Genomic DNA, 26,002 nt, shown 5'->3' on the forward strand with positions numbered 1-26,002 from the left:
CCTTCTCCTCCACACCGCAACCCCCTCCGGGCTGGACAGGCAACTTTATCTCATGCGGGCTGCTCCCTTGGAGCGGCACCGCTGCTCCCGAGGGAGCGCACCCCGTAGCCGGGTGCAGTGAGTGCCTTGGGGCTGGGTGGCCTGTCCTCTGGACGGGCTCAGCCCCGGCGACTCACTAGCGTGCCTGCCCAGACCAATGTCTCCCCCTATATCCTATCATCCTTCCGGCTCTGAAATGGTCTCATTGGACCGAAAGGGCCTAACCCAACAAAACAAACAAAAACCGGTGACCTCTGAGGTCAGGTCAAGTGCCTCAAGGCACGGTTCCGTTTTTGGTGAATAACTTCGCAAAAAAATGGCCGCAGAGCCGCGATTTTGCCAGCATCGTGTTCGCCTCTCTCAGGCGCGTCGAATGATATACTTTTTGTTTGGTTGAGGTAAACTTAGGGTGTTGACCTCGGGTCACGGTCAGGTCGGCGTCCCCAGGTCACGAAATTGGTCGAAGGAGGTCATGTCGCATATCATTCGATTCGGCAGGTCTTCTTGAGTCCATAGGTGGCTTTCCCGACTCGCTAGCTCAATTTGATCGGTACCTAGTTATTGACGAAAAACTAATAAGACCCTTATAACTTCATAAAAGACGTCGCGCAAGGTCAACATTGCAAAAGTGACGCATCGAACCTTGCAAGGAGTGCATGAATTCACGATTTGGTGTGCTTGAGATAGTTGGAGATCGATCGTTCCCGGCGCCAGAAAAAGTTTTCAGTTTATCCCCATTGACTTATACCTAATGGTGAGGTCACGAAAATGACCTGACCTCATATGAACTTTAGGAAAAATCCGAGATATAGTTACATTATACAAGTTGAAAGACTCCTATTGGATACTAGGTCCTCCAAGGTTCATTTCCCTGTGAAATCTCCTCTGGCAGTGAGGGCGTTGCGAAGTTGCGACATCTGAAGACCGTGCAGAGGTTCACTTATGACCACATGGGTCAGTGACCTGATCTGACCCGAAAATGCGGTTGGTGTCAAAAGATTCCGTTTGATTCAAAGGTCAGGTATGCCAAGCTTCAGCTCTCTATCGCCGGCGTGTTCGGAGCTATCGCGAAAAAAACTATGGAGGGGCGGCACCCGCCCCCCCCCCCCCCCGGCCGGCGAGGGTTAAGGCCCTCAGAGACCAGTACAGGGCCTGCAAAGGGCAAGATGAGACCTTAAGATGCCGACTTGGGCCATCAGAGGCTAATGTGGGTCATTACAGGTCAGCATGGGCCCTTAGAGGTCAGTGTGGGGCCCTAAAAGACCGGCATGGGCCGGCGTTGGACCCCTAGGCCAAGGTGGACCCTCAGAGGCCGATGCGGACCCTTAGAGGCCGGCATCGGGTCTTCAGAATTCAGTGCGGGGCCCTCAAAGGCACCTAAAGGCTAGTCTTGGGACCCCAGAGACAGAAATGAGGCCACCAGAGGCCGGTGTGAGGCCCTCAGACGCCGGCTGGGCCCTTGAGGCCGGTTTAGGGGCCCTCAAATGAGGTCAATGTGGGCGCTTGACCGCCACTGAAGGGCCCTCCGAGATCAGTGTAGGACCCTCAAAGACTGGTTTGGGAGCTGTTAATAGCTAGCGTGGGATTCTTGAGTCTCGTGACAATCGAATAAGGGCCAGAGCCCCATACGCCCATGGGGGCCCATTGGTTGCTTGGGGGGGGGGGGGGGGCAAATGATATGATGGCCCCCTGATTAGCCTTTGGAGGGGGAAGGGCATGGCCCTGATCCCCCTCTGCGACCGCCACTGCACTGAAAGTGGAAGGGGGAGGGGCAGAAACAGACATTGCTGGCCCCCAGCCTGTTTGAACCGAGGCTGAGGCACGGTCACCCTGGCCCCCAGCTAGTACGCCTTTGACGAACTATGCCGACCCCAAGCAGATAAGGTCAAGCGTTGGTCGTTTGTATACGCATTCTCCTGCACCGTGCTAGTATTGTCTTAGTATTGCCTATACCTTTTTAGTACTCGCTGTCCCGCGCCTCGTATTCAACAAAATGCTGTCACCAGGACTCACAGTCTTGTCTCTGATATGGTTTCCTTCATTGAGTGAAGGAAATTGCGGTCAATAACGCTGTAGAAACAAAAAGGAATCCTCATTAAAGGGCAAGCTGAATAGTTGTCAAGTTACCGGGTGGTAGGTTAGGTACAGACAGACACTTAAGTCAGCAAAAAGTGGGGGGGCCAGTTAACACTGCTGGCCCCCCACCTCCGAAAGTGGGGGGCCATGGCCCCCCGGCCCCCCCTGTTCCTACGCCTATGGAAGAGATTATGATCTAAAGCAGGTGCAATGCCTTCAATTTACGCTTATTGCATGATAAAGCGTTACTAATTGCGTCAGTCACCAGTCCCACTCATGTGCAGAGCGGAGAACGCATCCCGCACACACACACGCACAGGTCTCGCGGGTTTTAGCGGTAGGTTTTGCACCTAGAAATTTTAGTGTACTTCAGGCTATATCTTCGTAGTCTTAAGGTTTTAAGTGTTGAAAATGCGATCGACTTGTTGGTTCTCAAGCCGGCCATGATCGTGTAAAATGGCTTTATCGTAGATCGATTAGTTTCTGAGATATAACCGGAAATGTAAAAGTGCAAAACCTACCGCTTAATCTCGCTAGAGCCGTACTTCGACTGAACGGATCGTGCACCAAACACTCAACCAAAGTTCAATGTTTTATAAAAACGGATACTCCAAGGCATACAGTTGGACCAAAACAGGTCAAACGGCACACACACAGTTCAGTAATGACGGCCGACCCAGAGACGCGGTCGTAGCCCCTGATCGAGAGGTGAGTGTCGGCCGTTTGAAGACACTATGTATCGCAATTACCACCGTCTGATCGCTACTGGCCATTGCAACCAACGGGTGTCCTTGCAGCGTCACTGGAAATACATGCAGTGGGTGCAATCACCTGTACCATTCTGAGTTGTACTACAATGTACAGCAAAGCTTATGTGATCGTGTGATACACAAAGAAGTATAGGTAAAACAAAGACACAATTTGTCACAGATAAAGTACGATGACAAAATGTTGAAAGTATTAAAATCATACACACTTAAGTAAATAGCTTAAAGACTTTAGCTACCTGAGAAAGCGCAACGGAACAATACGAAACAGTCTCACAACACAAATGGGTTTTCTACTTCAATGGCACTAGTTAGCTAGCAGAATAACGAGTATTAAGAAGCACCTGATCTCTCACAAAGAAGAAACGCAGACTGAGACATAAACTGCGCGCACCAGCCGAATCAAGGCCACTTCCATGAGGTCACGCCAGCTCACATAACTACGTGAGTTTACGCCTCGCTCCGTCCCGAGCGGCGTCACAGAGCGGGCTCGGCTCACTGCACGGATCCCACCCCGCCGCCGAGTGGCGCCGGCCCGCGGAGGCCGGCGGTGGCGGAGGGAGGCCCCGCAGCAGCGGAGGGCGGTCTGCCGGCGGAGGGCGGTCCCGCAGCAGCGGAGGGCTGTCTGGCGGCGGCCAGCGCACAGTGTGGCCAAACACCAGTTTAGCGCGAATTAAATCCCAGCGCTGCTCGGATCCGTTGAAAATGGTTCCCTGGTTTCAAAATTGACACTTAAACCTATGTGAGACCTTTTACGATGCATTATAAATGCTTGCTGACAAATCATGGCATGCCATAGTTCCGCCTCTAAAAGTAAGGAGAACTAGCTTACGACGGGTGATGTGCTTACCAGGCCAGGGCTGTGAAGTCGATGGAGTTACTCCGACTCCGACTACAGCTTTCAAAAGTCAATTTCAACTCTGACTCCGGGCAAAACTGTCGACTTATACGATCGACTCGGACTCTGACTCCGCAGCCATGGCAAGTCCACGCAGTCGATGGATTTTCGGTGACTCAGGCTACGAGTCTTGGTCCGGATTCCAAAATCGATTCCGATTCCGAATCTGACTGCAGGGTCAGAACTGTTGACTCCGAACGACTCCGACTCTGATTACGAAATCCTGGAATTTAACCGCAAATAAGAGGCATAAAATTGTGGGTCCCAGCAATGATGGGCATGTTAGGAGGAGGAATCGTTTACGAAATTCCCATCATTTCTCTGGTAAATTCTTATGATTGTCCAAAGTTTGCTTGAAAAAAAAATCAACATCTAATTATGTTTCTGTGTGAATGTTCCTGGTGAAGCACATGAATCGGTAGATGGTTGCTGAAATACACGCACCGATAAAACTGAACCTCAGCAATGGGAGTAAAAACAAAGACTTACACCATAAGCACCTTCATGTCACTAACCCTCGCCCGTATTGGTGTTTTGCTAGCCGCGAACGTAGGTCGGGTCAGGTCAGGCCAACCAGTCCTGCCGGGTATTCATAATTAATAGGTGTCAACCGCCAGTGACAGCTTCGTTGCACGTTACGAAGGCACCAAAACTTCTTCCTAAATGTTCAAATGGTTACTAAATTCGAAATCAGCTCCAAAAACTAGCCTGGAAGCATGTAAAACTAAAAAAGGTGAACCAAAGTCATCAAAAGTCATTGAACTGACCTGACCTTCAAGTGATCTTGACACCGACCATAATGCATGGGACCAACATCATAATATCACATGTTTAGACGCTTGAAACCACGAAAAGACTGCAAACGCGCGGCTAATGCAAGCAAACATACGCCCAATCGCGCTTCCGGCCAAACATGGTCTCGAGAAATAGGTCACAGGTCAAAGGTCATTGGGGTCAGGGTCGTGAAATTTAATGGGTAGGTGTAAAATTGATAAACTCGAGGGTACTAAAAGTTTCGTCGCGATCGGCCGCTTTTTACATGAGCTTTTTGCGAGAAACCGAGAGGGGTCCTTTCGACCCCCACCCTCACCCCCTATATGGGTGAGGGTTGAAAAATTGTCAAGATTTATTCATTGGCGACCGTATTTTGCAATATAACAAGTCAGAAATACAGCGTTTGAGCCATCCGCGTAACGTATACGGAGTCGCCGCCCCGCCCACCCTGTAGCCGGACCTCCCCGGGCGGGCCAACCCGATACGTTCAAAGCTGAGCCAAAGGCCGGGGGGCAAGTTGGGGCAGGGTTTCTTGAATGGGTCATGTCCAGAAAAGTGTGGCGAATCTTCTCATGGTAGATTTGACGTGGAGTTTTTTGGCCATTTTCTTATATCTCTACGTTTTTAAGATGGACAGTGTTTTCAGGGGATGTTTGAAAAGGTCATTTTCAAATGAGCATAACTCATCGGTTAGTCCAAGGATACCTATAGAATTCGGGTATACTATCAAATATAGGCTCAGTAGTCATATGCCACTCCAATTATTTCCAAACCTTTCCGACAATTACGCCAAAATGTGTTGTAAACATGACGCGGGTTTTCGACGATTTCAGCACAGCCGGGACCGGCATTGCGTATGTCCACTTTAGCTAGCTTTTTGGACACCGAAAGGAAGACATTGAACCAAAGTATTGTGATATTTACATACTTTGGACAATTTCCTATCGACTGATGGTTATAAAAAGTCAAAATTCCAAAATCCGTTTTTTGATTAAATTCGCGCTAATCTGGCTTTCGGCCACACTGTGCAGCGGCCCGGACTCGCCCTGCCGCGGCGGAATGATGCGGTAGATCTCCTCCCGGCTCAGTCCGTGCACAGAGCGCAGGTGGGTGCGCAGGTTGGGCACGTTGCTGCTGGCGCGCTGGCACAGCGGACACACCGTCAGGCCCGTGTGCTTGTGCTTGTGGTCGCCGAGCGCGGTGGCACTGCGGTAGCTGCGGCCGCACACGTCACAACTGTAGCGGCGGTCGTCCTCTGCCGGCAGACGCACAGTCAGGCGAGCGGCCGCTGCACAGCCTCCGAGCCCGGCCCAGCCAGCCTTCCTGCAGCTGTCACTTGCCGCTCCGTTCAAATGATGAGATATCAAATATCAATACATTATTCCGGCAACCGCAACAAGAAAACAAAGAAGAGAGGGGACGTAACTAGTATAATTCACCGGTTTGCAAGCGGTTTGCAAGCACATACCGAATATAACAAATGTGGTACAGTGGAATCTCAACGTGATCAATACAAAAGTATTGCAACAACCATGGTGTTTCGTCCCAGTCATAAGCGGCGGAACTGGGGGGGGGGGCACCGGGGCATCGTGCCCTCCCCCTTGATCTTGCTATTTTAACCCGCACGGGGCTGGGGGGGGGTAAATTTTACCCCCCCCCCCTCGCGAATTTTTGCGATATCTCAAAAACGGCGGCGCGCAGCGCCGCCAAACTTTCAGTACCTTTTCTTACATCAATTTGACACCTTCCCTGAAAATTTGAGCGAAATCCGTCGGAAAATTTTTGAGAAATTGACGTTTTAGTGACGTCATGTTCGCCATTTTCGCCTCAAAAACGGCAAAAGTTCAGACGCCGCTAACATCTTCATTTTTAAAGGAATCAAGACGTAACAAAAAAGGTTATACGTAATTTTACTTTGTCTATCAAATGGCTATCTCGGTTTTTTGAAAATTTTGGATTTTGGCCTAAATTTTTTCAAAAAACTGATTTTTTTGGGAAAATAGCTATAAAATCCAAAATTTTGAGTCTATCGAAAAAACCGGAATATATGTCAGAGAAGTGGTCTATGTGCACCTACATACCAAATTTTAGAAGAATCAGTTCAAAAATGTGGGAGTTATTCAAAATTTTATGACGTCACGACACACAAATTTTTTGAAAAATGACTTTTTTGGAAGTTCTAGACCTCGTACGGAAACAAAAATAGCACCATTCGATTCGCCGTGAAAAACTGCATCAGATAGACACCTTTTTAGGCCTTAACAACCAACTTCAAAATTTGACCTCACTTGACCTGACCTTGACCATGAACTCGACCTGAAATTCATCCAGAGGTAGTCCATATCACTTATTGAGTGTGCCTATTGAATTCTATGAGTAAAATGACCCATAAAACATGTGTCGCACATGCCCTTTTCTATATTTTGTTTTTTGGTGACCTGACCTGACCTGACCTGACCTTGACCTTGACCTCTGAATGATATTGTATGCAACTAATATTGTCTTGGTAGCCTAAGAACACGTTTTGGGCGATCAGTCTCAGTCCATGACTCCATTCTTCGGCAACTACGGTGCAAGGCCGATACTGTAGAAACTTACAATTTGTACCCTTGACCTGACCTTGACCTTGACCTCAAACTTTAAATTAAGTACATGTTTTTAGTAGTTCGTGATGAGAGCTTTCGATTGGCGTTTGAATTTTCCAAATCGGACCATTAGTTCGGGAGATAACAGGGGGGGTAAAATTTACCCCCCCCCCCCAGCCCCGCGCGTTCGGCTGGAGACCCCAGCCCCGCGCGGGTTAACATTAGCCCTATGGGCGTTGCATGGAAAGAATGGGACCAAACTTCGGCAGTGCACCCCCCCCCCCCTGCCCCCCCCAGTTCCGCCTTGTGGGTGTTGAAGGTGTTCCGCCGCTACTGGTCCAAGTTCTCGCGGCTTTGGTGAGCCGAGATGCCGTGCGGCACAGCATCTATGCAGGCGTCAACTGCTACTGCCATCTATGGGGAATGAGCGCAAATAAAGCCTTGTAATTGATGGCTAGATGGCGGCATTGAGGTGGCAGGGCGAGGCAGCCGTTTGTAGTTTGCGCTTTTTTGGGGCGTAAGGTCTCTTGTTTGATCATTCCATGACCATTGTCTGCCGGCTGACCACTGCACCCACCGACACACAGCGACTGACGGTACGGTAACGTGTATTCAGAGAGATCACTGCGCGGCACTGCGACCCGACACAGCTCCAGCGGGCCGCAGGAGTCGAGCACACAACTCGAGTGTAGGTATCGGCACAGAGGCGGGGTGTGATGTGACACTGTACCTACAGCTCACAACTATGCGAACAGACAGGTATGAGGAAGGCCTACGCACGCCGGGCAATTTTAGCTTACGACAAACCTACAGACCGTGAAAGCGTAACAGCTGCTAAAACATTGATAGCTCAGGCAAGTTAAATGATGGACATGTGGTAGGCAGTGCAGGATAATACTTAGCTTCATATAGGTACTCGTATGTATGACCAGTGCATTATAAAACGTTTCAATTGCATAAAAACATCACCGTTACACTGTTCGCCATTCAAAATCAAAATATGATTATGAAATGAAAACAGCGCATTGCAAGACAAGGAAATGGAGTCACCATCGACAGAGAAATACAGCAACATACAAGAGCAATGAAACTTAACTACTCCGGAACTGCTTCAATCCGGCATTGACGGATAAACAACAGCTAGGGGCTGAGAGCATTGCGGTTCGATGAATAATCTATCACAATTACAAAACAACTCCCTTCCACTCAGCCAGTAAGAGCACGATAACTCGCTGAGTGGTGAGAGCGCAAACCCAAATCAGCCACCACACCGCGCCACCACACGCATCTAATCTATGTTCACACGCTCTCCGTACACTAGAGCAGGATGTTGGCAGCCGCGGCGTCTGCCGCGCCGGCCGTCTCGGCCGTCGCGTACAGTCCACTCTCCTCGCTCTCCTGTAACCGCTGCTGTAACCGCTGCTGCTGCTGCTGCTGCTGCTGTAACCCCTGCTGCTGTAGCCGCTCTATCGCCGGCGGCGGCGGCGCCGGGCGGCGGCCCCGGGGCTCGGACGGCACCAGCGCGTACACCTGCTCGGCCGACTGGCCGTGGACGGTGACCAGGTGGCGGCGCAGCGTCGGCACAGAGGCGTACACGCCGCCGCACAGCGCGCACTGCGTGCGGCCCACGTGCTGCTTGGCGTGGTTGCGCAGCGACGAGCGGCTCTGGAAGACGCGCTCGCAGTGCTGGCACTGGTGGCCGGCTGCGGAGGTCAGGAGAGCGGGTTCACTGCCGGAGCGCCGGGAGTGCCGGGCGCGCACCGCCGTCACCACGGCGTCCGCATATACCCACACTTATTGGTATTTTCACCCGTAATTAGTTGCCAGTCATTCTAGAAAATACGCCATCTGCGAGTTTTGCCTGTTTCAAGTCACACTAGCCACTATACGAGTGACCAAGGTAATTGGGCTATATGGATCTAATGATCCCAAAGCTGAATAAAACGTTTCGGTATCGCATCACGGGTGAAAGGTAGGGGAAAGTGGAATTCGATGCAGCTCGTCACGGGGAGCCTTATGGTGGTCTTTGTTTTGCGCTAAAAGGTCTAGAATTGCTAAAAGTTGAGTTCAAAAATTTGACATCATCAATTATGAACTTTTTTTTTCGCTATAACTTGGTCAAAAAGGAGGTATCGATCTAAAATTTGGTATGTACAGGGTGGCGCCGATAAATGAAGACCATATGTGCTCCACACAAAACATTAAATTTTTTTACAAAAGTCAGTACATTAGATGGAAGCTTGGAACTGGGCTGACTGATGGCGACCTGTCGAGCACACTTCACTCGATGAATCCCCCTCCGCGTCGATGACGGCCTTGATGCGCGGCCTGAACCGGGCGCAGGCCTTGGTCAGCATGGTCTTGTCCATCTTAACCATCATCTGCTTGATGGCTGACTTCAGAGAGTCAATATTGTTGTGTGGGTGTTTGTTAGTGTCCCTCTCGACTACGCCCCACACGTAATAGTCGAGCGGGTTCAGGTCCGGGGAGTTTGGCGGCCAGAACTCGGGCGTGATGTGGCTGTGCAGGTTGGCGCTCATCCACTCCTGCGTCAACGTGGACTGAGGGCGGGTGCAGAGTCTTGTTGGAACACATAGGGCCTTCCTCAGCCACTCGGTAGATCCAGGGCTTCACGACGTCACCGTCATCGACGGTGACGTCGACGTCGGGTCGTCGTCGACGATGTTCTCGACTTTTGCAATGAAATCGTCGTCTCTGACGGCATCAGATCGTCGGGGAAGTTTCTTCCGCTTTGCCACAGACGGAACGTCGCCCAGAGACTCATCCAAGATCCGCTCAACTTTATAATCATGGCTTCTGTCGACCTTGAGGAAGTTGGCGGCCTGGGGTGCCTTGCTGCCGGCGTGAAGCGCCACAATGACCGCGTGCCTTTTCATTTCTTTCGCTATCATCTTCAGCTGCAACGTTCCCTTTTGCTATGGACAACAATTTACATAAAGCATGGCACATGAATGCAAACAAATTATTGCTTTGCACAAAATAGTTTCCTCGTAACACAGGTTTGAAATTTGTGGTTATTTACCGGCGCCACCCTGTAGATAGAAGAGCACAGGGACTATCATGCATATTCTGTTTTTTTTTTTCAATATTCTGAAAAAAAACTTTGGGGATTTTTTCGCGTTTTTTTCTTTAAAAAAATCATTTATTTAATTTTTGGAAGTCAAAATCCCATAATTTTGAAAATCCGAGATAGCAATTTTGTAGCACCGTCTTTTCTCTACAGGACCATATAAAGAACTTTGAAATTGCTTTTTAACTGTATGTAGTTTTGTCAGCGTTTTGCTTGTTTATTGGGGCTTTAGGGCGCGTCGACAGCAAAGGTCATTTTGCGCCCATTTTGTCAGCGTTTCAAGATTTCATGTTTTTTGCTCATTTTTGCTCGAACATGACCTCAGTTTGACCTCAATAACTCCTGATCTAAAGTGACCAAGACTTGAAATTTTGTGTGAAGGTGTTAAATTGATGCCCGGGAAGGTATTGAAAATTTGGCGGCGCTGCGCGTCGCCGTTTTCTTGCTATTCAGAAAAAAAAATCACAGGGGGGCATATTGCCCTCCCAAAAGGGGCGAGGGTTAACCCGCGTCGGTGCTCGGCGCCAGCCGCGCCGGGCCGGTGAGGAGGGGGGGGGGGGGGGTCTGAACACCTCCCCGTCCAACTTGGCCCCTAGGCCACGTAGCGACACTCAGTAAATGACATTCCAAAGAGCGTCCAAAGGCAGAACGAAAACAGTCCGGTCATTTTTAGGTCATGTCAAAGGTCAGGTCACCAGAGGTCATGAAAGGTATAATGTTACCTATTGCCTATTGGAGCCCATCTGAAATAGGTCACAGAGAGCCACAATTTGCAATTTACATGTTCTAAGAAATATGAACCATTTTAACCCGGCAGGCAGTGGGCCTACCAGCCACCTTCCGCGCGGTGGGGGGGGGGGCATTTTTTTGCCCCCCCCCCCGTATCTCCGAAACTACTGGACGGATCCGGAAAATTCAAACGGCGTTCGATAGCCCTGTCAAATTTGTCTAGAGAAACCAAATTTCATTGACCTCGGGGTCACCGATGACGTCACAGGTCAGGTCAAAAATAAAATGTTTCACCGTTCACGGGGCTTCTAGGAAAAGCGCTATAACACCGAGTAAAACGCATTTTGTCGAAAATCAGCGATAAGGCGTCAGTTGTCTAGTACATATGTTGCTATTAGAGGTCACTGGTCATACCAGGTCAGGTCACAGGTCAGGTCACCAAAGGTCACCAAGGGTCAGCACATGAGCCCAACTTTACTAAGGTTATGCGATGCATGTTTTATGGCCAGTTTTTCATTTCCAACTCAATGGTGTTGGTTATAAGACCATCAGGTACGGTTTAGGTCACTTTCTGGTGGAGGTCAGGTCAAGGTCAGGTCAAAAAAGGTCAAATTTCAAAGTTGATATTTTTGCATAAAATGGGTATCGATTCGATGCAGCTCGTCACGGGGAGTCTAATGGTGGTCTTTGTTTTTCGCTACGAGGTCTAGAATTGCTAAAAATTGAGTTTGAAAATTTCGTTAGGCGGTGCGGGTGGACATCGATAGCAGCGCCTCTAGCGGTCACTAGGGAAAGCTGGGCTGTAGGCGACGAAATACCGGCTGAGTTGTCAAACGTTGAATAGGTTTATAGACATCCGTCTTGTGAAAAAGGTGAACTTTTGCCTTCAATATTTCTACAGGCAATTTTAGAAGTGATCTTCACATCTGGGGCATTCCACGATAGATCGTACCAGGCCCGTCACCCTCATCTCTCAGATTTTAATGAAAATCGGTCCTAGGGGTAATCATAGGCCCCAAAGACGCCTGGCAAAATATCAGACTTCTCAGATCAAAACTTTTTGAGTTATATTGCATTACATTTTTTAACTTCGGTATGTAACGGTGAGTTTGATGGCCTATAACTCAAGAACGGGTTAAGCAACCAACAAAAAGTAAAAAACACTAAGCTGGCGATGAATCAAAAATTAATATTACTATTTAAAAATTCCAAAGAAAAAATTTCATTGTTGAGCAAAAACCTTAATCTTTTTTCATTTGCCTCTAATGACTTTTGGGACCAAATTTTTTTCACATTTTTATTTTTACAAAACAAACTTCATGTCATTGCTAATCGACATGCAAAAAATTAGAAAGGTGTTCTTTCTATAAGTTCCTCATTTTCCCGCAAACAAAATGGGTTTCGGAGGGGTTGATACGACCCCAGCACGCCGTTTCGCTTCTAATAGAGCTAGAGCCTCGCGGAAAAAATGAGCGTGTGTGCCGTTACAAGTCGCAGCGATTGGTACCCGATTTTAAGGTCTCAGGTTAACCGGTAGCGTCTGAGGTCAGGTCACGTGACTGACGTTACGGGTTCCAAGATTACTTACGGGTTCGGCTTTTAGTAAATAACTTTGCAAAAAATAGCCGCAGAGCCGCGATTTTGGCATCATTGTGTTCGCCTAGCTCAGGTGCATCGAACGGTATACTTTTTGCTAGGGTGAGGCCAACTTAAGTAGTTGACCTCGGGTCAAGGTCAGGTCAGAGCCCCTCAGGTCACGAAGCTGGGCAAAGGTTATCATATGGCATATCATTCGATTCGGAAGGTCTTCCCGAGTCCATTGGTGGCTTTCCCGACTCTCTAGCTCCATTTGATCGGGAGTTATTGACGAAAAACTCGTACGACCCTAGTGACGTCATAAATGACGTCACGCAAGGTTAACAATGCAAAAGTAAAGCATTGGACTTTGCAAGGAGTGCATGAAATCACGATACCACGTACGTGGGATAGTTTTAGATCATTCTCGGCGCCAAAATAACAGTTTTTATATTTCCCCATTGATTTATAACAGTGATGTCACGTGACCGACCTGACCTCATGTAACCTTGAAAAATTCCCAGATATAGGTACAAGTTGTGAGACCTCTGGAGGACACCATGTATGCGTCCTGTAACTTTCATCTCGGACAGCTATGGTCATTCACATTGGCATCCAAAACAATGTCAGAACCAAACAGCCTTTTTCACCCTCGCACTTATAGGAAAGAGGGTTGAATGAACCCTCTTTTCACTTTTTTTCAGATGACTCAGACTTGAATTGAAATTTCAGTAACCCGTGATGTCACTAGGCAGCTTTACCACGCCATTTGTAAGCTCCCCTCCCGAAATCACTATTCGAAACCGTTATCGTGACGTAAAATAAATACATTTATAGAAAGAACACCTTCCTAATTTTTTGCATACTTCTTAACAATGAGCCAAATATTTTTTTAAAGAAATAAAAATTCAAAAAATTTTGGTCCCAAAATCCAAAAAAAAATACAAATAAAAGAAAACTCGATATGTCATCTATCAAAAATAGCGTATTTTTCGAAATTTCAAAAATACATATTAATCTCTGTTTCATTGCAACTTCAATGTTGTATAACATTTGGCATTTGAATAATCCGTCTTAGAGTTACAGCCCGCCAAACTTAGCGCTGCAAAGCAAGATCCAAAAAATGTTATACACCATAACTCAAAAAATACTTATCTGATAAGCCTGAAATTGTTACAGGTGGATTCAGAGCCCCTGATTACCCCTGAGACCAATTCTCGTCAAATTCCGAGAGATGAGGGTGTCAAATTGGAAAAAAAGTGGTACGATCTATCGTGGAATGCCGCCCCCATCTAACAAAACCGTTTAGATTATTGTATTCACTTCAAGGCTTCCTTATTGTTCTTGACGATGATGCTGGAACTATTTATAATAAGTGTTTCTAGCTTAGTAAAAGAATATATTGTTCAAACGATGGAAAAACATAATATGAAAATTTTAAATGCAATTTTCTCTAATAATTATTCGTAGAATCTCTACACATCAAGGAAAATTTGCATACTAACTGATAATTCAAAGTTCTTGGGGCCAGATATTTTCTTCTTTTCTTACGTCGCCCCAATGGCCGCAAATACACTTGTGATAACGCCTATCGTGACGTCATCAATTTTGAACAGTTTTTTCGCTATAACTTGGCCAAAAAGAGGTATCGATCTGAAATTTGGTATGTAGATAGAAGGCGGTAGGGACTATCACATATATTCCGTTTTTATCGAAATTCAAAAAAAAACTTTTTGGATTTTTTGGCTATTATATTCAAAAAGTCTATTTTTTATTTTTGGGGGTCAAAATCCAAAAAATTCGAAAAACCGAAATAGCAGTTTTGTAGCCCTTTTGATTCCACACCTTTTATGTCCGAAACATTTTTCTGTATCTCTAAAGCTGTAGGCCTGGCAGCTCTTCCCGCGAAACCCTTTTTTGGGTCGAAAATGGCAAAAACGACGTCACTCTGACGTCATTAGCGGCCAACCTATCATAGCCTTTGGAAAAAAATTTTGGTCACCATGTGCGCTAGCTTCTCCCGGAAGGGTACTGAAAGTTTGGTGACGATCGGCGCAGCGGTTCTCGAGATATATTGAAAAAACTAAAGGGGGGGGGGGCAAAAAATGCCCCCCCCCCGCCTGGAAGGTTAAAGGGAGATGCCAAAAACTGCCGATCCCGTATCATAGCCCCAACTTACGGTTCTCAATTGTTCAAATGGATGCTGCATGCGAAATGAGCGCCGAAAACTTTGCTCAAGGTTGTGACATTAAACATTCAACCCAGGTCATCTAAGGTCAATGAGCTTTACCTGACCTCTATGTGACTGACACTCACGAAAAAATCACATAAAAAAACTAGAAACGCTATAGGATAATTAGCGATGACAGTCAAATTGCCATTCTGGCCTAACTTGAGAGACAATGGGGTGAAGTCATTTGGGTCACGGTCATAAAATTTTAAGAGTAGGCACAAATATTGATTAACTCGAGGATACCTGCTGAAGGCTTCGTCGCGATCCGCCACTTTCTACGCGATGCATTCCCGAAAGCAAAGGGATTCATCCTACCTCCCCCCCAAAAAAAGTGCCAGAGTAAACCAAGATCTAATGGTGCAAAAATACATTAGAATTTGTAGAATTGGTACGAGAAAAACTGCATCAAACACACAGGGTACCAAAATGTGCATTTATTTAGATGTTATAAAAAGTGAACAGCGCATAACGTGTGAACAAATCGATAAAAAAGCATACAGATGAATACACAAGACACAATATACATCTCCACTGAAACAACAGGCCAAACATGACTGAGACAACGGGATAAATACTCGTAAGTACCTGAGCTACAAACTAGTCGGATAAGAGCGTAATCACCTCCGTCCCCTAAAAAAAAAACATACATACGACCAAGATCATTTGCTCAACTCATCAAAATAGGAAATATGTCCAGAAACCTACGGTAAAAATCAAATGAATCATTTCGAAATATGCCAGTGTTGACTAACAGCAATGCAATATACTATTCCTTTCCTACGGTAGATTTGACAGTTTCCACTACGTTCTTCAAGTAATACTATATCTTCGATAAGTGACTATTCAGACTGACGGAAGGGGTACTGTCACCCCTGATGATGTTTTCCATGTGAGGGAGCATTCCCGGTATACGTGTAGTCTGGGCCAAGCGACCTTTGATTGAGAAAAAAACACCGGGAGGATGTCGACATCGTTGCTCTGTGAACATTTTTGAGGAAGATATTTACCAAAAATCCGGACATGGCATTTAGGCAATTAGCCTGGTCTCTGGGGTTGACCAGTTGACTGGGATCTATAACTGTATTTCATTAGCGGTGTCTCATGACGGTGGACACGTTTTTTTTTTCTTTTTTCTTTTGTCAAACCGATGCTTCAATTAGAAGCAAAACAGAGAAGGATCCAGTCCCAGTCAACCTGTCCCCTTGGAAGGCAAACGCGTAGAAAACCTTACGGTAAAAAAAAGCATTAAAAAATCTCAATTCACTCAAGTAACCTTCCTAGACAAGCATGGCTGAACCAAATCCAAAGCAAACTGCGAATTCGGACCCGCTGAATCGAAGCCATCCGGCCACCCATCGTCTTTTCCTAAAGCCCAGGTAGTCCGGCCAACCATCACCTTTTCCGACAGCCCAGGACTTGCCCTGTGGCCCGGGCTAGCACACTGGACAGGAGGAATGATGGCTTTCTGCCGAGCTGCTGGATACAGGGCCCTGCCCAGCACACCGCCATATCCTGTTCAATTTTCCAGTCGTGTGTTCTAGAGCGCTACCGATGGACCTGCCTCGGGGGCAATGTTCCCATTACCAACTGGTGCTGATCACCATTCGCCATATCAGCGGCCCCACTACACCACCACCGTTGATCATTTCACAGTTTCACGTCCTCACACCATTCCTCCTTCCGCCCCATCCACTTGCCGCACCATTCCGCCGTCCTGGCGCCCCATTCCACCGTCCTGGCGCCCCATTCCGCCGTCCTGGCGCCCCATTCCGCCGTCCTGACGCCCCATTCCGCCGTCCTGGCGCCCCATTCCACCGTCCGGATGCCCCATTCCGCCGTCCTGCGGGCCGTCCTCCATCGCTGGCGCCGCGCCGCGCTTGTTGGTGAGCCTGCTGACCTCGTCGGGCGAGAGGCCATGCCGCTTGACCATGTGCCGGCGCAGTGAGAACGTCATGGCGAACTCGTGGTTGCAGATGCAGCAGGTGGTCTGTCCCGTGTGCCGTTTCATGTGTTCGGCCAGGTTTCGCCGGTGGTGGTAGGCGGCGCCACACATGGGGCACACCTCCAGGGAGACCGGGGCGCCTGCGGCAGACGGGCGGGCGGGCCGGCGGCGTCAGCTGCTGTTCTCGACAGAGCAGACAGCGGGCAGGTGCCGGCGTCCGCCCCACGGACAGCGGGCAGGTGCCGCGGCTACCAGTGTCCGCCCCACGGATAGCGGGCAGGTGCCGGCAGCTGATCTCGACAGAGCAAACAGCGGGCAGGTGCCGCGGCTACCAGTGTCCGCCCCACGGATAGCGGGCAGGTGCCGCGGCTACCAGTGTCCGCCCCACGGACAGCGGGCAGCCATCTGGTGTCAGTCCCGGCCCACGGACAGCGCGGCAGGAGCTGGCGGCTACCAGTGTCCGCCCCACGGACAGCGGCCAGGTGCCGGCGCCTGCCAGTGTCCGCCCCACAGACAGCGGGCAGCCGTCTGCGGCTGATCCCGACAGAGCAAACAGCGGGCAGGTGCCGGCGGCTACCAGTGTCCGCCCCACGGACAGCGAGCAGCCGTCTGGTGTCAGTCCCGGCCCACGGACAGCGCGGCAGCAGCCGGCGGCGGCCAGAGAAGAGGCGGCGGCCGCACAGTGGCGCTGAGCAGGGCGACAGGTCCGCCCCCGATCGGCCCGCTCACAGGAGGCAGAAGAGCCCAAAGTGTGCGATAAAGAACGCTGTGCGGTGTCGCCAGGTCCTCCCAAAGAAATGGCGCGGGGCTCAGCAAGCGCACAGTCGCGAAGGCGAAGACATTCTAGCCGAAGGCAACCGCTTCCTTTTGCCAAGTCGGTATGCATGCGATCGTGATAGCAAACAGAAGTAGGTAGCATTCGCCACCAGCATAGCCACACACAGAATCCCAGTTCAAGTTGATCGCAGCAGGGAGAAGCGGTCGCTGCAATGCCGCTCATCGGCGCCGTTTCGGTCAGCATTCCCAGAGGACAAAGAAAATAACGATTCCTCCAACAAAGCGCGAGTAGTTGTTATATCATCGCAACAAAGTTGACGTTCAGTGTCTCACTGCTTGGCGATACCAGCATTTTTATAAGTTTAGCTCGAAGGTTTGAAATTGAATGGGCTGATTGACAGAGCCGGAGGCTACGCTAAGCAGAGTTTGCTGCGAAGGCCCCCCGACCCCTACCGTCTCATCGGGCGGATAATTAACATACGAGCAAAAACTTATGGCATGTATATTGTATATGCATCTCATATCTCGTATGTATCTCATAAGCCATATATCTCGTATATGCCAAAGTTAACGTGTCAATCAAAGCCGGACGCGAAACGTCCCACAACGTCCCACACAACTGACTTCAACTGGACATTTCATTGCCACTGTACATCAAAATATTCGCATTTGTATTTAACTACACATAACGTAACCGCATGTCATCGTGCTGATTAGCCCTGGAGCTCAAATTTCCACAGAGAGGAAAATAACACTCACAGGCGGAAGCTCAACACAGAAATGAAAACACGACAACGTTACGGCTCGTTGTTATATCGGTAGAGACCTGTTGAACTGATCACTCAGTACCCTCTAGGGCCATAAGCACTGGTCTAATTGGTGTGGTTTTCAGTGGTGGGACACGAGTTTCCACAAGTCCTGGGATAATTGGATAAAAAGTGTTTTAAACATAACATTACGAAGGAAATGCTATCGTTTATCATGATATACCGGGTGGCCCAGAAAACACGTTCCCAATTTTAAATCAATATTTCTCAGAAATTGATAAAGATACAACATTGAAACTTCCAATATTGGAAGTTTCAATGTATTTAGTCAATGCGGCATATATTTTCAGCAAATGTATGATTTTTATGCTATTCGGCCAATTACTTTTTAAACGGTTCGTGTTTCTAGCATGCCATGTAAAAATCACTTTTTTTGCTCAGATGTTTACTAAAAATGTGAGTGAACGGGCCACTTCCATCTCGGCACCACGTTCTGCAGCCATGACTGCTACTGGCAACTAGCCTCATTGATGGTTCAGGCCTCAGGGTGGCACATTCCCTCTAGCTTTTTTCCTTATTCGGTCGATTTACTGTTTGATCTTCTTGAAGTGAGGGCGATCAGCAGTAGCCCATGCACCGTGCCGCTCCTTCTCTTCGAAAAAGGACTTGTGTTGAAACGAATGACATCCATTAACGCAATTTTGGCTTAGCATTTGAATATTTGGCACATAAGTGGGACAAAAATATTCAAAATAACAGCACACGTGCTGGTATCATTCACGTGTTCTATTTTTCTATTTTTTTCTAACATGGTACGTCTAAGCCAATCATTAGGACTACCTACCGTTCAACAACGGCAAAAAAAGCAAAAACGTCTTACTTAATTCAACATAAGATTGTTGGCTTGAAAATGATGGTACAGTGTTATAATTTGGCATACCAATGCGCAAAGAAGTGACGCAAACTTGATGAAAATTTTGGCTCGTTATCTGCACTCGAATTTGAGATATAGGCCTCCAAAGTTCGGAACGTTTTTTTTTTGGGCCACCCGGTATGACATATGAAAAGCAAGTATTTGCCCTATAAATGTCACTACATGACATATTTTGCTGTCTCAAAGTCAATGAAATGACTAAATTCGATTTTTTTTACCCTAAATCACACCTATATCTTTGCTAAAGAAATGGAGACAGCATCGGAAAAGGCCAGGGTACCAGTACGCCCCTTAACATTTAAATTCCTCCTCCCTTTCACTATGCCATAAACCTAAATCAGTGGTGTTTTTAGGGCCTCGAATGGTTGATTAATAGATGTTTATTAGCACGCAAGGCAGCTGCTTCAAGCCGCCGTCGGCCATGGATATTTGTCTAAATCAAGGCACAGATACTGCTTTCGAAAAAACCTGATGTAAGAAATCGACATAAAAGGTGCACTTAGATGCATGCAGCGCAATCTCGCTAGCGACTAGTCCAATATCCACAGACGAGAGAAGTAAAAGGTAAGGACAACAAAGGTAAACAGTGTAGAGAAGGAGTAGTCATGTGCGAAAGTGGATCAGAATCAAGAGGCGGTACGCCCCCGACTGTGCAGATTCATATAGCTCACAGGTGCATTTATAGCCATTGCCCAAACAGCAGCAGGTACATGATAAAGTATTTACCAGTAAAACGCCTTTTGGGCGAAGAACGAGCGAGCGAGATAGTGAGCCCTGCACGTGCGGAAGGGCGAGAGGGTACTTCCAACGGGCTTGCGCAAAGCACCCTTCTAACCGGTCGCTAGCGGTGTACCAAATTTGAACGCAATCGGCCCAGCCGTTCCTGAGATCTGGAAGCGGCATTCTGCACGTGCGCACGTGCAAACGGGGTCCAAACTGACTTTAACACGGCACCCTACTAACCGGTCTCCAACCGTGTACCAAATTTGAGCGCAATCGGCCCAGCCGTTCTCGAGATCTGGAAGCGCCCCCTGCACGTGCGCACGTGCAGTAGCACCTTAACCGCAACACATGAGAATGCATTGCCTGGTGGGTGCCTACCTGTATGCCAAGTTTCAGCGAAATCGCCCCAGTAATTACCGAGTTATTAAAATGGGAACAAATTTGACACCTCTTATTGTTGCATTTTGCACGTGCACTGGGGGTGACCCACATGCATGGAGAGTATCCTATTTTTGGTAGAAAGGATGTAGCTACCCTATAAAAATTACCGCAAGTCAATCGCCTAAGCGGCTGCTGAGATATGAGCCTCTCAAAATCACTACTTTTGTAAAACAGCTGGAACACCCTTGACTTTTCACGTGGCACGTGCCACGACGGTCACTGAGATGTATCAAAAGTAGTCAATTACGGGGTAGAAGGGGTGGGGCTACCCAGCAAAAAAGACCGCAGGCCAATCGGTCCAGCGGTTGCTGAGATATAAGCCTCTCAAAAGCGTTACAGGCCGGGCCGGGCCGGGCCGGGCCGGGCCGCTCATACTGAGATTTTTCCGTTATATTGAAAAAGACTCGCTTCGCTCGCTGCGCTCGCTCGCTCGTAATCACCCGCCGGGGCAGCGAAATGACGTACACACCAATTACCAAATCAGGACCGGTACCGACCCTACAGTCGGCGACAGCACAAACCATCCATCTCTTACCGAGGAGCAGACCCACCGAACGAGCTACCGACTAACTACTACTCAGTGCCCTGAGAGCCAGGTTTTGTGCCGACAGCGGTCTGAAGTTCAACCCAAGGTAGTCCGTTTTTACCGGGCAAAGGAGATTAAAATGAATTATGATGCCGCGCCCTCTTTATCACGACCTGCTAACTGAGCAGTCACACACATCACGCCAGTCAGTGGGAGTCAGCAGCTTACCTTGTGAGGAGCCGTCCTCAGATAGCCTCTGCGAGGTTCCCGGCGGAGCGATCACTGCAAATAGGGCGCGAGCATCAATAAAACGGCTCCACTTTGTGGACGATTTTCTACGGAAAACCCCGTAGCCGTTAGCCGGGATAGCGATTGTACAGTAAATAAAACAGCTAGTGAGACAGTCATCAAAGGTTTAGAACACCAGAGCTGTACAGAAGCAGCACAGTAACAACCAATCACCAGTAGAATCTACATCATAACATCACTTAATGATCATACTACTCATAACATCACTCATCTGATAACATCACTCACTTGTGCCGGCCATCTGTCCGAAGGCGAGGGCGTCGAGCGGCGGCCGGGCCGGGTAGTCGCCTCCCTCGAACTCTGCCACGTAGCCGAGCGTGTCGTCCAGCGTCGCGCCGTCCTCCTCGATGGGGTCCGTCTTCTCCACCTTCACCGGAGCGGCAGCGGCGGCGGGAGGCGGAGGCGGCGGCGGCCGCGGAGCCGGCGACGGCGGCGCAGAGTGCTCCGACGGCGAGGTCAGGCTGGGCGACTGCGACGGGCGCCGGCCGGGCGACGGCGCCGGGGCCGACGGCGGCCGCGGCGGATCGTGGTCCGACAAGCGCCGCCGCTTGGCCGCCGGCGAGGGCAGGGCCGCCGGCGCCGCCGGGGCGGACGGCTGCGCGGGAGAGACACACCCGGGTCACGGCGGGGCGACTGCAGCACAGCCTGGGTTCTAATACCATTCATCATTAACATTTTATGTGCAAGACTTCCATCCAAGCTCCCCAAACCTAATTTACCATTAGTTTCTCACTCGGGCACCTCAGACCTTTCCTTTCCTGGATTTGTTCCATCTGCCACCAGCGCTCTGCCATTGGCCCCTCCAGTTAGCCACGTACCTTGTCCTCCTCGCCGCTAAGCCCTCTGATCTGAAGCAGCTCTGCCGTCTTTATGAAGCTGGCCAGCTGACTTTGCGCCACATTCACACTGCCCTTGTATATAAACTCTATGATGGCGCGCAGGTCATCTGCTGACGTGTCCTTTAGGAAAAACACCAGCTGCTGGCACGGGTTTTCCTGCGGAGGACAGGGAGGGGCAGGGGCAGGGCCACTATCATGACAGTTGTCAAGCAACATCATTTTCACCAGCACACTCAGCTCACAGCTGGAGCTAGCATGGAAAGCAGAGTGTGGGAATTACTGTGGGGATTACAGAGCCCTTACTTATGGGCCTCCTAACAGCAACAGGTATGGTTGCGGTTGGCAGCAGGCCGTAGCTAGGCGAAGTCAGAAAGTGGACCGGCCTTTTGCTCCAATGTGTGCACATTAATCTTATGACTCCAAATCCTGCCATATGTAGAACCGGAATTACGCAATCGGAGGGTAGAGGGCAGGATCAACACAACAAGCTTGCTTAGTGGGGCTCTGTCCTTGTAAATCCTTCCATTCAAAATGCTCAGACTAGATTAATAAAAAATACTAACAGCTCAGGCAGCAGCAACTGAGCCAGAAGGGTCTAATCAGAAGGGATTGTTAGGAGTCAATTATCACACAGATTATTCCTACATTGACATCTATGGAAATGTCATACTAGGTGGCTGAATAGGTAGTGAATTGTACAGAATTCAGTACCAAAACAAACTAGGTATCTATCAAAATACAATGCATCTAGATTAACAAAACTGGTGCAAATCCAGAGTTCTAACTATGTCTAGTTCAGTTCATTTGCAGAGAGCACTACTAAAGCCAGAGCTCGCCTGAGCCCCTACCTACTTCAAAGTCCCCCTCACACAGATGTCAAAGCAGCCTGCCACTGGCACTGTGTGCCACTGTGCACAGCTGTCCGCCAGGCGCCAGCGCACCTGGATTAGCTGTCGGAAGTAGGGGCTGCATGCAGATAGCATCATCCGATGGGCGCGCACCCGTTGGCCCTCACAGCACAGCGTAACATCCACCAGCTCGCCGTCATGACGCAACTGGTCGAATAGCGATGTCACTGTGCCCTGGAAGCTGTCCCACTTCAGACAGAACTTCTGGGAGTTCATGGCCACCTAGAACAGAGGCACTGCTCAGAAAACACACAGCACACATAAATCACACTCAATCATCAGAAGAGATTCAGATTCAGTATGGGAACATATATATCACCCCAGACCTCACCCAGAAAGAAAGGGAGACTGGCAAAAAGTTGAGAGCAGAAATGGCAGCTCGCAGAAAGGCTGGTGAAGCCAACTTGACAATCAGAGGGGGGAAAATTGTACAGGTACCACCCACTGTCGTGGTGGAGGGAGGCAGTAGGGCTCCTGCCGTCCTCTCTAGTGGCAGTGGGGCACAAGCACAGGCAACATCTAATGGAGAGGCTCAAAGTAGAGAATCTACACGCGCCCCAGCTGTCCCCGGTGGTGACGGCGGGGCACAGGCTGTGCAACGACCACTCACCACCCCAACACAGGCCAGTTCTGCCCCTGCTGCGCAGAAGTGACTAGGTCAGCCTCCAGCTAGCCACAAGCCCAGGAGTCTGTGTGTGTTATACACAAATGCTGACCAGTTCGTGAGTAAGCGGGATGACATGTGCATGCTCATCTGTAATGACGAGCCTGATCTGATTATGGTAACAGAGACAATTCCCAAGGCCCAAAAAGTTCCCATAGCCCCCGCTCTCCTCAACATACCTGGGTACACCTACACACTCTACACCAATTTCTCGCTATCATCTCCTAATCTTGGATGCAGCGGCATAAGAGGAGTATGCATCTACGCAGCTGATTATCTCAGGGTGTCAGAAGTCTCTCTCAGCTCATCGTCAGTGGAACATGTGTGGCTTAGACTGTCACTGATTGGGAGTGACTGTCTGCTGCTGGGATGTGTTTACCGCAGTCCGTCAAGATCTGATGAAGAGCATGCCACTCACCTGGGTCAGCTCATTCGACAGGCAAGTTCGATGTCCTACTCGCATCTGGTGATTGTAGGAGATTTCAACTTTCCCCAGATCAATTGGGAAACTGAAGCATCCAACGCACCTGACACCCATCTTTCTCAAACTTTTCTCGACACGATACATGACTGCTTCCTTTTCCAGCACGTCCGCTCTCCTACTAGATTTCGATTGGGTGAAACTCCAAATGTACTGGACCTGGTGTTTACCAACGAAGAAGGCATGATTCGTAATCTCGAGCACCTTCCTGGACTCGCCAGAAGCGATCATGTTGTCCTGAAATTTACTGTTGTTTGCTATGCGGATGTGTGTACCTCACACCGCCCACCGATTCTACACATCAACTACGAGCGCCTTGCAGGTGTCCTGAGGTCACGAAACTGGGATGATATCAGAAACTTGGACCTGGAAGAAGCATACGAATCGTTCAAGTCGCAAATAACCGGAGACGTTGAAGACTGTTCGGTCAAGAGAAGCGCCCACTCCAGGAAGAACCTCTACATGAATCGGGCGGCGATGCAGCTGAGAAAGAGGAAGCAGGTGCTGTGGGGCGTCTACCGTCAAACTCTCGACAACGTGGATCATGCCCGGTTTGTGAGGTGCAGAAATCAGCTTAGGGGCCTGACGAGAAAACTTCGAAGGGACCACGAGTCAAAGCTGGCATCGAACCTCAGACAGAACCCCAAAGCATTTTGGAGGTACGCCAACTCTAGGCTGCGTACTAGGTGCCGTGTTGAAGACCTGATGGATGACAACGGTGAGCTTGTGTCCAGCAACCGAGCAAAAGCTGAAGTACTAAGCAGGTTCTTCTCCAGCGTCTACACCTCAGAGGGAGCTGAGCCTCCCCCAGCTCTGCCATGCAACTTCCAGGGACCCCCACTGGTTGACGTGGATGTATCGCCACAGAAAGTTGAGGCTAAGCTGGCGGTCTTGAAGTCAACTAGCTCGCCAGGGCCGGATGCTATTCATCCCCGAGTGCTCCGCGAGTCTGCAGGCCCCCTGTCCGTACCCTTGAGTTTGCTATTTGCAAAATCACTGGAAGCAGGAAGTCTCCCCTCTGATTGGAAGATTGGCGAAGTAGTCCCCATATACAAGAAAGGCGACCGCAGAAACCCCGCGAGCTACCGACCAGTGAGCCTTACGTCCATTCCGTCAAAGGTGCTCGAGTCCATCATTCGCGACCATCTTCTTCAACACTTCACGGACAGTGGCCTGCTGCATGCGGCTCAGCACGGATTTCTCCCGAGGAGATCATGTTCCAGTCAGCTACTGGAGGTGATGGAAGATTGGAGTGCTGCATTGGAAGATGGTGACCCAGTTGATGTCGTATACCTCGACTTCGCCAAAGCCTTCGACTCGGTGCCGCATCAGCGACTCCTCAGTAAGCTGCGCGCCTATGGAGTCGGGGGGAAGCTGCTGAGTTGGATTGAGGCTTTCCTTGTTGGTCGTACTCAGAGGGTTGTGCTGCAGGGATCGAGGTCTGGCTGGGTCCCCGTCACCAGCGGTATCCCCCAGGGATCTGTCCTTGGTCCCGCCCTCTTCACGATTTTCGTCAATGACATGCCCCAGCAAGTGTCGAGCTGTGTCAAGCTGTTTGCAGACGACACAAAACTCTACCGTCGTGTGACAGGTGACCCTGACGGCCTTCAAGCTGACATCAACGCTCTGGTCAACTGGTCGAAGAAGTGGCTGTTGCCCTTCAATGTGTCGAAGTGCAAAGTGATGCATGTCGGAGGTCTGAATCCTGAGCACACATACTTACTGGATAACGCCGCGATTGAGAGCGTGAGCGAAGAGAGGGATCTGGGCATCATTATCGACGAGAACCTGAAGTTCCACCAACAAACTGCTGCTGCCATTGCAAAAGCGACCCAGATGTTGGCTGTTGTGAGGCGCTCATTTGCTACCCTCGACGTGATCACGCTGCCTCTGCTGTACAAGTCTGTGGTGAGACCGTTCCTCG

The 26,002-nt window shown here is 49.3% G+C and overlaps 1 protein-coding gene across 8 annotated transcripts in view; it reads right to left on the reverse strand.

Moving 5' to 3' along the window:
- The window catches only part of LOC122374863 (zinc finger and BTB domain-containing protein 45-like), a 36,141-nt gene that overhangs the window by 9,392 nt on the left and 747 nt on the right, over positions 1 to 26,002 (reverse strand). For 2 of the 8 annotated variants that reach the window (XM_043353921.1, XM_043353885.1), the window contains exons 2-6: positions 22,967 to 23,155; positions 22,005 to 22,181; positions 21,415 to 21,781; positions 21,106 to 21,159; positions 15,272 to 16,849 (exon numbers count right to left, since the gene is read on the reverse strand). In XM_043353921.1, coding sequence (XP_043209856.1) covers positions 16,431 to 16,849; positions 21,106 to 21,159; positions 21,415 to 21,781; positions 22,005 to 22,181; positions 22,967 to 23,149 — 1,200 coding nt within the window. In that variant the 5' untranslated portion in view covers positions 23,150 to 23,155 and the 3' untranslated portion in view covers positions 15,272 to 16,430. Of the gene's footprint in view, positions 1 to 2,694; positions 5,810 to 7,730; positions 8,843 to 15,271; positions 16,850 to 21,105; positions 21,160 to 21,414; positions 21,782 to 22,004; positions 22,182 to 22,966; positions 23,156 to 26,002 lie in introns of those variants that run through there. The other 6 variants (XM_043353947.1, XM_043353913.1, XM_043353939.1 and 3 more) reach the window with 5 other exon arrangements.

This window comes from Amphibalanus amphitrite, unplaced genomic scaffold (assembly GCF_019059575.1).
Source record: "Amphibalanus amphitrite isolate SeventyFive unplaced genomic scaffold, NRLGWU_Aamphi_draft 000040F_arrow, whole genome shotgun sequence".
Lineage (NCBI taxonomy): Eukaryota > Metazoa > Arthropoda > Thecostraca > Balanomorpha > Balanidae > Amphibalanus > Amphibalanus amphitrite.